Source organism: Cebidichthys violaceus, unplaced genomic scaffold, assembly GCF_023349555.1.
Source record: "Cebidichthys violaceus isolate CVI_PGR_0920_01 unplaced genomic scaffold, fCebVio1.0.p SCAF_5, whole genome shotgun sequence".
In the NCBI taxonomy this organism is placed as follows: Eukaryota; Metazoa; Chordata; class Actinopteri; order Perciformes; family Stichaeidae; genus Cebidichthys; species Cebidichthys violaceus.
The window spans coordinates 9,146,699-9,159,871 of NW_027176705.1; the positions used below are offsets into that span (position 1 = coordinate 9,146,699).

At 39.8% G+C, this 13,173-nt stretch overlaps 1 protein-coding gene across 6 annotated transcripts in view; it reads left to right on the forward strand.

The window, feature by feature from the left end:
• Window positions 1–13,173, forward strand: part of tcf12 (transcription factor 12) — a 75,121-nt gene that overhangs the window by 27,513 nt on the left and 34,435 nt on the right. For all 6 annotated transcript variants that reach the window (XM_068730304.1, XM_068730309.1, XM_068730310.1 and 3 more), the window contains exon 6: window positions 11,843–11,904. In XM_068730304.1, coding sequence (XP_068586405.1) covers window positions 11,843–11,904 — 62 coding nt within the window. The remainder of the gene's footprint in view (window positions 1–11,842; window positions 11,905–13,173) is intronic.

A 13,173-nucleotide genomic window follows, 5' to 3' on the forward strand; every position in this document is an offset into this window, starting at 1 on the left:
TCCACTCTCTTCGGTTCTTTCTCCCCTCCTCCTTTTCTCTCATTTCTCTCACCTCATGCTGCCTGCAGCTGATGCCTGGAAGAATATTAGAGATTATTTAATACAAGTGCAAAGCCAAAAGGGAAATGATTCATTCAGAAGAATTACTGTGAGTGGAACAATTAGAGTCTGCTGACTTCAGCGCTTGCCGCTGGCATTGCCGACAGTTTTGAATATCTATTCTCTGCGTAGCTCCGATATACACCAAAAAAGTCAGTGACCATTGATTCTTAAGTCCTCTTTGCAGAAAGCAGTACTTACTGTATAGAACTGTAAACACAATACCTGTGAGTATGTGACTCATTTGTGGATGGTGGGAGACATTTTTTAAAATGATCACTATACATAGCAATCGTATTGCAACTTTGATGAATTTCCCAGTGTTAGCACTGACTTTACTACCTCTGGAATTTCCAGATGTTGTGTTGAGAGCATTAAAGCTAGGCAACAGTTGTCTTCAATTGAGACAAATCTGAAAGAATAGCTATGTCCTTAATCTTACCTGACACTGTACACACCTGTGTCACTCTATAGCTGATCCATAGGGCATTTATAGGTTGTTTTTCCTTTATAGATTCCTTTATAGATTAGTGTTGTTGGCCTTTGTGCAAATAAAAAAAAGTAAATAATGACTGAAAAATTCCACCACCCACTGTCTTTTCAAGACAGAGGCACATTATTGGTTCTCCAAGATGTACATTATATAAGAGGATAAAAGAGCACAGTATAGTATGAAAAAAAGAGATTGATATGAACAGAAGTGTATGAAAGTTTTTGCTAATGAAGATGAGATTTGTGGCTGTGTCAATGTGAAACACAAAGTAAAAGCATTAAGTAGTGGTCTGCTTGCATGTTTTACAAATGACTCATTCATTTAGTAATGGTCACGGTGTGAACCCAGGTTGAGCACAGATGACTGGATCCCTCCTCTCTTTCTTTTCCTTGAAACGGAGTAACTCTACTACAACATGGAGAATGCATGAACTTGACCCCTGAGTCCTGGACAATCTCTGGAACCTGGACAAGTCAGGCTTTAGGGGAACTTTGTAAAGTTTCTCTCACCCAAGGCATCTACTTTGAAAACACATCAAAGGTTGAGTCCTTTGTTGAGAAGAGCCTCAGAAAACCTGGCCAACAGTTGCTGTTTAATTCTCATGCCCACCACTCCTAACCCCCGCCTCCATTTTTTCCACAGTCACAACTGCTCACCCAGGCGTCCTGTGTCCATGCTGGGTGTGCTAGCAAACAAAACACTAGATAATGTTACACTTCTTTCTTGTTGGACTGTGGTGGACTGTGATTGGTTAATAAAACGCAAACATTTGTTTCGCCTTTTCTCCAACTTGACAATGCCTGGCACATCCCCTGAGAGTGTGAGGTGTGGGAAGTGTAGAGAGAGGCACGGCTCTGTGAGACTTTTTCATCACAGCCAGGAATACATGGGGGTGGGAAGGTACATTTCTTTTTGTCAACTTAAAATCAACAAAACTCTTTTAAATGGCTGCTACGCTTTTTTGCCCACATACAATGCCATCCCCACTGAAAGCACTCATCAAAAGATGTATCCCCTTCAGGCTGTTTTGGTGTTTTATTTAGTGCAGGCTTATGTACTTAAAGGGTTTGCAGGGGTTTTCTGTGTAAGGAAATATGCCCACAGTGCTTGGAGCTGGATCAGCATTCCTAACCCATGTGTGTATCCCTTTCTTGTCCTTCACCTCTGTTGTTTCACTGTTCAACAGTTGTTTGGCATCTATTAACAAACACACGACGCCACTTTGATGTCACACACTGACTTGATTCCAATATCCGACTGGGGGACATTTCTTCAGCTTGTTAAATGTGCTCTTGTTTCCAGCCTTCTCTCAATCCGAGAGGGACAGCGCTGGTGAGCTCACATGTGACTGTGTGATGCAGGGGGGAGCACGTTGGCCCGATCAAAGCGGCATCCATTACAGTGTTGGTGCCCACATGGTGGGAGACGTTATTAGGTAGCTCATCGCCTTCCTCCTCAGAGAGAATGGATGTGTGATTATGAAGTCATCAGCCATGAACCACTGAGGCTGCGGAGGAGCACCCCTCCTCATGGGTCCTCAGGGTGCCATTGATTGGTGACCATGTGTTTGTGCCTGATAGACTGTGAAATGGTGTGTTGCTGCACGGCTGTGTCACACCTGCGTCCCACCAAGGTGATTGATTGGTTTGGTCATGTGGAATGTTCCCATCTGGTCTGCAGTAATGCATTTTTTTTCTCATTCGTGAATAACAAGCGCTGGCAGCAGAATCGTTGGGCTCGGAAAAAGGCAAAGGCCAAGCAAAAACATTTCCCCCTTTACACCTCCCCCTCTTTCCTTTTTACCGACTTTGAAAAAAATTCAAATAGACCGAGCCATGGCACCTGATTATCCCGGGAGGGGATAAATACAATCAGGAAACCCACATCTCCTCTCTCACACAGAGATGGATTTTAGGAGAAAATAAACTGTTTAGTTAGTGCGAAGGGCAACAGCTCCTGGTTTTGAAAGTTGTACTTCAGGGCTAAAGAATGTGCAGTAAAATCTTTAATATATTTGATCCCTTTCCAGATTTCTAGTCTAATCTAAAAGCAATGGAGGTAAACTTTCCCTCCCCCAAGCCTAATGTGTTATTTTGTTTCTCACTCCTGCATTCCTCCTGGTTTGATTTCTCTTAAATCATGCTCCCTCTCCTTTAATTGATCTATTTATTCCACCTAATGGCTAATTACACATCAGGCTGCATGAGCAGATGCATTTATCATCATAGAACATAATAATCAGTGACATTTCAACAAAGAAAAAAATAAATATGCAAATAAGAACTCATTAACATTTGCTCTTGCTGTTTTGAATAATGCCACTGCTGACAGGGCTGTACACAGAAATTAATGTCAAGCTCAGGGCAGGGGAGACATGTTTCCTCAGTGTTGTGTGGCTCCATCATGTATCTCCGTCCTACTGTTGTTTCTGCGGATGAGCTGTAGACATTCACCCCCAGCTAGGGAGGGAGGAAGCTGATGCGGTGCACTGCCTCTCCTCCTTGATTCCTCATCCACTCTGACCTAACCTCTAACCCAGCCAGCTTTTATTTACTGTCAAACAGAACCTGGTGGAAGCATCAAACAGCTTTGACAAGATGGATGTACATAAACTCTTGAGAAAAGGAAACAAAAGGAGGCATTATAAAAGGTATGAGGCAAAAGTGAGTGAGTGTACATCTGATTTGTCCTTGTGCTGTCTCTTGTTGCCAGAGAAATGTATTAGTAGCCATGGAGCCTGTCTAGCTTTACTTCCAAGGTGTAAACTTGATTTTATATAGGGTAGAGTATCCTGATCATGATTTGATTATCACAGAATCAGGGCCTTGAATTCCCTCCTTTTCATGGAAATCAACAGAAAAACAACAAAAAGCTGTATGAAAGTATTTAGGTCTTAAATAAAGATTTTTTTTGCCATAAATTAGTCCTGAGAGAGGGTCCGGCATTAAGAAACGGGCTATTAACTTGATAGGTTAATGTTTCATGGTTAGGTGCCATGGAAGACGTCACATGGGAACACGGACACACAACAGCAAACACATGTGATAATTTCATACGCTTTCTAAACAACATTTCCTCATCCTGTATTATGAGTTTGTTTTCATGGTCTCATGACTTTTCTTGGAGTGAGGAAAATAGACTTGTTTTCTGGATGGGAAAAAAAGGCTCTTGGAATGTATCGGAGAGGCGGTGAAGCACGCTCACTAATTGGCTGTTTTTGTGGCGAGGGTTTTGAATTGATCCCTGGAGACGCTTAGGTCACTACCTCTCACATTATCAGAATAAGGGGCTGCACTGCAGCCCTGTGATCAATAAGGATCCACACTACCAATGACTGGCCAGCAGGCTTTTTCTTTCAGTCGGATTTTAGCAGATAATGTTAACTTCACTGTTTGTGTAGCTGAGGTTGAACTAGATTGAATATTTGAAAGAAATTGGAAAAATTAGATTTTTCTACAAATGAAGTTACTTATTTGAATTGAATGGTTTGGCTTCTGCAATTAGATATATGTTTATTAGTTTTACTACTATCAATTTCTGTTGTATACAACAGCCAATAGAAGCATGCATTCTCTTACATTTTATCTGAGAGCTTGTCTATAATTATATTTTGTAGACACTATGTTAATAAGTAAGTTAGTGGACACGTTACAATAATAAACTATTGCATACAATAATTGAAATCAAACAGGTGCACGAGTGCTTTCTATTTGCTCGGTGAAGGGGCATGTGGGGTGTTTTGCATGTTTGTTGTGAGTTGAACAATTTCAGTATTAACATTTCACAATATTAACAGTTCACATTAACACCAAAGTGCTTTGGCTGCACAGTTTGTTGAGAAGATGCTCACTAAAGAATATGTCAATCGTGTGGTCTTAAACCATTTGTAATTTATATTGTGGTTACTGCAGAATAAACGCATGAAAGAGAAGCAAGCTTGTGTCTGTAAGGTTTCTGGTTCAAACCTGTGCAATATAAGAAAACATCTGGGTAAAGAAACAGTACTTCTTTATGTTAAAACTGTAGCTTTGTGCAATGCACCTAACCCCCATCCTGTGTAGTGTAGCTGTGTAACGGGTGTGTGGGACAGTTGTCAATGTCACTGTATGTCAATGCAAAGTTTTGCAAGAGCTCAGCTGGTTTCATCCTAGGAAATAAAAGAGTGGAACAAGAGACCTGGAGCTATCCCAACCAAACTGAGCAACCAGGCAAAGATACCCAGAACATGTCAGTGTAACACTTGTAAAATTTGGGCTGTATGGGCAGAAACGAAGACGCATGGCAGCAGTCTGGATTATGGAAAAAACAATGAAAGACTAAAAGCATGAAATTCTTTGGTCTGGTTAAACAATAGCTGATATCCAATACAAAGTGCTATATTTAGCAACAACTGGGCACAGCGCATCAGTCAGATGTCACCAGGTTGTGCTGACCAGACACACGGCCATTATTAAGTATATCCTGCTTCAGAGTGCCTTAAATTGGGGCAATGATTTCTGTGCTAACAAAACCTTGACCTCAGCACTGGAGTGGCTTCACAACTTGTACGTGAAAGTCCTTGAGTGGCACAATAATAGCGATGCCTTTAAAATCGATGGATTTACTTCACGATAGCCGTTCACAGATGCTTCCTAAAAAGCTTGACTGAGCCTGTGCCAATGTGATAGTGACAGTGAGAAAAAACCTGAAGCTATAATTGCTGCCAAAAGTTTCAATGTACTGACTCGAAATAAGATACTTTATATTAGGCAAGGCAAGTTTATTTGTATAGCACATTTCAACAACAAGGGAATTCCTTGCCATTCTCTCTGAGGAGGAAGGCGATGAGCTACCTAATAACGTCTCCCACCATGTGGGCACCAACACTGTAATGGATGCCGCTTTGATCGGGCCAACGTGCTCCCCCCTGCATCACACAGTCACATGTGAGCTCACCAGCGCTGTCCCTCTCGGATTGAGAGAAGGCTGGAAACAAGAGCACATTTAACAAGCTGAAGAAATGTCCCCCAGTCGGATATTGGAATCAAGTCAGTGTGTGACATCAAAGTGGCGTCGTGTGTTTGTTAATATTAGGTATTTCACTTGGGATTGACGAGACATTGTGTGATTTAGCTTGATACTCAGATCTTTGTACATTTCTGATTGTTTGAATGTAGTTTGCAGATCTCTTTTCCAGTTGGTCACATGGCTGCATTATACTGTTGGTTTTGACTACCATAAACAGCCAATGAGCAGTGTTAGCTCAGGGGATGAAAAGAGTAAAACATGGACATTTAGTTTTTACCACAAATTGTTTGTCTCCTGTGGAAGATTAGCAACTAATGTAATCTGCCCGCCAGGACAAATTCTGTTGAATATAAATACTTCCGCAGTGAAATGTTTCACAGTTATAGTTACACTGTCACACCTCTGAGTTATATGCTAATCAGCAGCTTCACAGAATATTTTAATCAGAATTTTTTCCTCATTAGATTGATCTTTCTTTGCATTGGGGTTGTTCTGTGTGATGGCAGCCTGCATACTTAAATTGATATTACTGATGGTGCAGTAATTAAGCCACTTTGCTCATGATGCTTCTTTTAATTTTGCATCTTTTGCATGCGTTGCTGTTTTAAGGCAGATAATGACTTTTGCTTCCACTCAATCACTGCACTTTAGACTCATTAGTAGGCCTGTGACACAAAAAATCCCCCGCTTAGACCCGTGTAGCCCTGCTCAGAACAAATGGGCCTACTCAAGAAATAATGATAACAATAATAGTGTTGATCTGTGATCACACAGGCCTGCTCAGAGGAGGGAAAACAAAGCATTTGTAATAACAAGCCTGGAACTCATAAAATGAATTCTCCTTTTTTTCTTTTTTCTCCTCACAGTAGGAATAGTCTTTGATTTATAACCTAGTGTTGCAAGCCTAAATACGTCAATCCGGGAAATCTGTGATTGAACAACTTGTTTTGAGGTTGTTAGTTTTTTGGAAATACAGATTATTACAGTGACCTATTTTCCTCACAATGAGTTACAGTCTGTGTGCGTCAGAGAGGAGATTGTGTCACAGCATGATAAGGGTATATGTTATTCTGCTAATTTAGGCTCCTGCTTTAGAACCGACCAACCCAGCAATACGTTGCACTTGATATATTACTTTGTTCTACTTTACCTCACCATCATAAATATGCATTCTCCTGAAATTTTAAAAGCAGTCCAACCACGTAGTTGCAAACTGTAAATTTCACTGAGTCTTTTACAAGCAGGGGTTGTTCTCGGGTCGTTGCTTTATTGTAAAGTTTAAGAGACTACACAGGGATTTAAACTGTCATAAGGACATAAGGGATTGTCTTCAAAACGGATGACTGACTCTTTAGTTTCTTTAAAAGCTGTTTCCTCTATTAAAGAAGGAAAAATACCTGCTGGTTGTTTCCAGCAGGAGAAGAAGAAGCTGAAGGAGACGAGTTACTGCTCTTGCACCGCTGAGGGCAGAGAAGAGATGCACGATCCGATAAAGTGGTCAGAGCTGCTGCATCTTCAGCAGAACAGTCTAAACAAACTAAAGAGACCATGACCTCTGTACACAAGCTGAAGTTAATCCCCAAATACGCTGCCACGTGGCCGGTCCTCTGAGGACTGCTGCATCCTTCTCTTCTTGCTGGCTAATTCGTGTCATCTGAGGTGGGGCAGGGAACATCATCTGAATGGGGGGGGGCTGCCATGTCTAGTGGTCACACAGGTGTGTCAGGTGATGGCGTTTTTGACAGACTTTTCCCTGTGATTGGATACTTTGATCTGGTATGCTACTCATGCTATGAACTTATTGTTTCATCCTCTTCTAATCTACAAATCATAAGTAACACTGAATTTTACTATACCACATGTAAAAGTAAGTACAAGTGACTAACTATCTTTCAGAGACAAAAGAACATTATCCTTTCCATTCGTGTGGATAAGGAGCCTTTCAATGCTAAATAGCAGGCTTCAATCATGTTGAAAAAAAATGACTTTCATAGTAATGCAGTGGTGTTGATCGATTTCCTCTAAATACATTAAATGGAGATCTTTAGCTCATTACAATCATAATTTAAAATGTGCATTTGTGCCTCCTAAAACAATACTGTCTGTCAAATGTTAAATGCTCTCTCCCCTATTTAGCAAATCCAGAGTGATTACCAGTAGAGGAACATCGTTCAGCCAGTACTTTAAATGATACAAAATAGAGTTTTATCACTTTTCTATTCTATTATGAATTCTTGGAGAGATGTATGCAGTGTGGGAGACAGAAAGGAAGGACATATAATAGACTGACTCAAAGCATAACACAGCATCCATTTGCACAATGATGCCCGGATACGCTAAACCAGACATGTCAAACTCAAGCCCGTCCAGCTCGTCACATCATTTTATGTGGCCCGCGAATCCGCCAGCAAAAAAAAGTTAGACTTGAAAATAAAAATATCCCCACGGTCGAAATGATGAGATAGAAAGTCAAAATTATGAGATAGCATGTTGTCTGTGTGCCGACATTAAAACTATCACAACAGGTGGACAAGAGAAGCAACAGGCCGTAAAGCGGTTTTCCAACAAGTGGTTGAGTTGAAAAAGATCGACAAATAATCCCAAAATGTCCACGAAGAGAAAAATTGATGCAGAGGGAAGAAAATTTTATGAAAAACGGGAAAGCGAAAACATGTTTGTCTTCTGTGCTATGAGGCAGTGTCGGTGATGAAGGCATACAATTTATGTCAGCATTTCAACACCAAACACAGAGCTAAAATTTGCCTCCAAGAAAAACATAAAATTGTCCAAGAATTAAAAGGCTGATTGCAATCGCTGCAGAATATATTTACAAAAGCTACAGCCCAGTGCATGCTTAAAGGTATGTGAGCAGGTGAGCTCTGATCAGATACAGACTTTTACAAATGTCAGTTTGCGAAGAAACACCATCGCAGACTGAGTTCAGGAACTAGCAGCTAATCTAACAACACAGCTAGCCGAAGAGACAAGCAGGTACTTGTCTTTTTCATTAGCTGTTGATGAAAGCACAGACAACACGGACTCAGCGCATCTATCAATGTTTATAAGAGGCTGAAGGCAGACTTGACCGTCAGTGAGGAGCTCTTGGATGTAGTTGCCATGCACGGGATGACGGCAGGGAGGGACATTAGTAATGCAGAGAGGTGACAAAAATAGCTTTGAACAAAGTTAATGTAATAACTTGTGCTTGATGATATTTGCCTTTGTTATTTTCTTTAAAAGTTTGAATTTTGGGGTTAAGTGTCTTGTTCAAGGACCAGCAGAGCAGGAGCCGAGGATCGAACCGCTAACCCTCTGATTGAAAGGCGGCCCTGTTCTCCACATATCCATGGTCACCCGCACATAACTGCATGTACAATCTTTTTACAATTGAAACAATAATCAAATGAAGAGACAGTTATTTAACAATATGTTAGGTATGAAGGTAGATTTGTGTCTTTATTACGCAAACAAAAAAATATGTTTTGAAAGCAAATTTCTCGCACTGCAATCAAAAATCAAGTTTGTAAGTGAAAATATATAAACTGAGAATAAATTATTTGTTAGTTTTGCTTATGAAACTATAATTTTTGGTTGCAAAACAAAAACCTTTGCTTTCAAAACGAAAAGCTACGGTTTCAAAACCAAAACCAAAACGTAAAGCTACGAGTTGAGTTTGGACGTAGTGGGCGGGGCATACGCTGCTGAATGAGCCAGGAGTTTCTATTGGTGGGTTCGACTTGGATCCCGGCATCTACTTCCACTGTAGAGGTTACTGTGATGAGCGGCATGGAGGTAAGTTGACATTATATTGCTCTGGTAGCACTTCACTTTGTTTTCATGTTGTTAGTGTCGTAGAGTCTCTTTTTTTAAAGAACGACATGAGGTGTTGTTGACATGAAGCTTCACTTTCTGCGTGCATGTAACGTAAGTCGAACCCACCAATAGAAACTCCTGGCTCATTCAGCAGCGTATGCCCCGCCCACTACGTCCAAACTCAACTCGTAGCTTTACGTTTTGGTTTTGGTTTTGAAACCGTAGCTTTTGGTTTTGAAACCGTAGCTTTTTGTTTTGAAAGCAAAGGTTTTTGTTTTGCAACCAAAAATTATAGTTTCATAAGCAAAACTAACAAATAATGTATTCTCAGTTTATATATTTTCACTTACAAACTTGATTTTTGATTGCAGTGCAAGAAATTTGCTTTCAAAACATATTTTTTTGTTTGCGTAATAAAGACACAAATCTACCTTCATACTAGGGAGTAGTTACATGTATACAGTCTTACAGTTGCAATCGGCCCTTTGAGGGCAACCATGGTGCTGATGTGGCCCAGAGTGAAAATGAGTTTGACACCCCTGCACTAAACTGCTTTGTTTGTAAAAGAAACAAGATACATTTATACATTGTTGATGACTCTCTAATGGAGGAAAAGGAACAGCATCAGTCATAGCAGATGACATGTCATATGTGATATTGTTGCATGAACATTAAGCATGTATTTTTTTTAAAGTTGCATAAACTAAGCAATATGATGGCTGCAACTTATGAGGGAAAAAAAAGTGAAACTGTCTTTCTCGCTCATTTTATACGAGCATTTTCCTATTGTAACAAGTAGTGTCCTTGTAGATGCATTGGCAAGAAAGTGGCTGTATCGCAATGCTTACAAATGCAGTAAATATTTACACATGATATTTTGCTTAGTGGTTCCTTGGTTATACTGTGCATTTCTGTGTATTTAGGCTTCAGTGCTGATTGAACGTCTTCGTAGACTTTCTTTTGTCAGGCTCCACTATTTTTTGGGGAGCGCTGTGTGGCTGCTTCTCTGTCTCATATAGAGACATTGTTTCACAAACACATCTGTCTGCCCCGGTGGGCCCTGAAACTACAACAGTGACCATCAATTATTCACACAAGACACAGTGTGTGTGACAAAACACATGCTGCCAATGAATATTTAACTCCTTTTACTCAGCATACATTTTGGGAGTGAAAATGAATTCCACTAAACCACCTTTAGATGTTAGACATAAATACAGAAATTAAAATTCTCTGTCAAAGGAGATGGTTCATCATGCTGCCACGATAGTGAAGGTTGGTGGTAACCGACAACTTAATCCTATTTCCTATTACAAGAGCGATGGCTCAGAACTGTATCACATTATTGTTAGAAGAGAAGCAGCTTTGCCAGTTTAACCATCTCCCCTGATTTCCTCAGCTTCCTTCATCTCTAGAGACGGTCTGCACAGATGCAGAACAACTGTCTCCTGCAGGACTGCGCAGATAAGCACAAGTGAATTCTCTTAGATGTGCCTCTGTTCACCTGCGCTTGTGAAAGCAATGTTCAGATCACTCATTGTGTAACAAAAGATACAGAGTATGCAAGCATGAACTCACAAGAAAATATTTACATTTTCCCCAGAGGAAACAGAATTTAGTTCTAATGCTTGTGTCTGTGCTTGTAATATTTGGAAGTCTGACAAAAAATAATGTACAACGCTGGTAAAGTTATTCATCATTCTCCCCGAGGAGCTCTCATTTGTTTATTTGTTTTTCCAGGGGAGTAAAACTGCTGAGTTTGAATACTGTGATGTGTATGATTCATGTGTGTTGTACGTTTTATTTTCCCCATAACGGCTGCTCGGGAGCATTCCTTTGAGGTGCACATTGAATGTGACACTTATAGAAGGACTCCTTGACAATTATCACTCTGAATTTATTGTTTTCTATGTTTATCATATCTATATTGTTTTTTTTGCATACTGAAAACTTGGTGACAAATAACACAGTTTTACAGAAGTGCAGGTTTTGGTTTTGGCTTTTCTTAACATTCAACTTAAGATTCAACTACTTTGTTGGATAGCATATTTAATACGTAATACATTGTTAAGGGACCTGAGGGAGTCGCATTTCTAAAAAATGCAATTTCTTTTTCCCCCTTTTGCTTCTATCCAGCATCAGATGATATCCAAGTGAAAGAAAACAAACAAAACTCAGTAAAAGGAACCACACCTCTTAGTTTTTCCAATATAGTTAAAACACTCCAGCCTCACAGACACAATGCCGTACAGATAATTGTCAATAAAGTAAAAAAATGTACAACAGCAAATTAAATCTTGCACCAAGCACTGCAAAACAAAACAATCAGGAGACTGCATGTAGTCCATTATTCTGTGTTAAACCAGGTGCGTGTTCAATATCATAAAAGATAAAACAATTGCTGTTATGGTCCTTTGTGTGTTTTTACAGGTAAATCAGAGAGGGCTCCATTTCCTGGCTACGGGAGGAATCCTGGAGCATCTAGTGGCCAGGTGAGTCCAAAGCTGAGCTACATGCAATTTTGATGAAATATATCAGCTTCTGTCTTCCCCAAAACCAATAAAACTGGTTCACCTGAAAACAAATCGGGCAACTAAATTGTTATATATTTGTAGTCTTCTTGCATCAGTGTATCAAAAAGAGGGTCTAAACAGTTAAAGCTCAACAGACCCAACACTTGAGGTTGCTACAAAAAACATTCATTTACCCCTGAGTTTTGACTGCTTTTACATGTTGCTAAAATTAGACCTTGCCTCTCTTCCGCTGATTTCAAAAAGAGAATCCATGCCTTTATCTAACCAAAGTTGGATTACTGTAAATCCTTTTACTCTTTTCTAAATAAAAGCTCCTTTCATTATAAATACCACAAACAAAACAGGCAGGCTTCTGCCAGGACTGGGAGTCCATAACTTCTTCACATATCTCTACTCCTTTAATTTGCTTCTTGTTCATTTTAGAATTGATTTCAATGTCTCACTCTTTCTAAGAGTTTCTAAGGTTCAACGTGGGGCTGCAGATCTTCATTTCAAAGAGTTTACAACGCTCAACAAGATGTATTCCCACTTGAAATTTTGACCTTTTGAGAAACTGAAAGTGTCTTGAATCCTTCAGGTATTCATATATCCACTATTAAACGAAAGGTGACAGGGATTCTTCAGTCAGAGCTCCTCAGATCAATCTGCCTGAAGCCAAGTAGAGAAGCCTCTGTCATTTATACATTTCCTATAGGATCAATTTCTGATGTTTTTCTTTTATGAAAATGGGTTTTTGCAATTCACTTTAGAAACGTTTGAAAAGATACAGTGGAAATGTAATAAAGACACTTCTTATTGGTGAAGGTATTTTTAGAGGGAATGCCATTTAAGACTCTTTTTAAGAAGATTTTCAGTGTGTGTGTGTGTGTGTGTGTGTGTGTGTGTGGGGTGTGGGGTGTGGGGTGTGGGGGGGCTGCAGAGATCTGAGATTAATGGATATTCTCTGGTCAAAGAACACAAACAGGATGACAAAAAATGCATTTCTTTCCACGCAGGATCTGCAAAGAATGTGTGCTGGGAACAGCCACAACATTATAAGGTTGCAATAACCACCGGAAGAGTTACACAGCACAACATTTTAAATGTTGTATTGTATTATTGCCTAATAGATTAGATTGATTTATAGCCTGCCCTACACGTAATATAGTTAAGACAAATAAGACAACTGACTCAAATTCTTTACATCACACCTGCATCTTGCCTGATATATTGCTGATTATTTGTGTC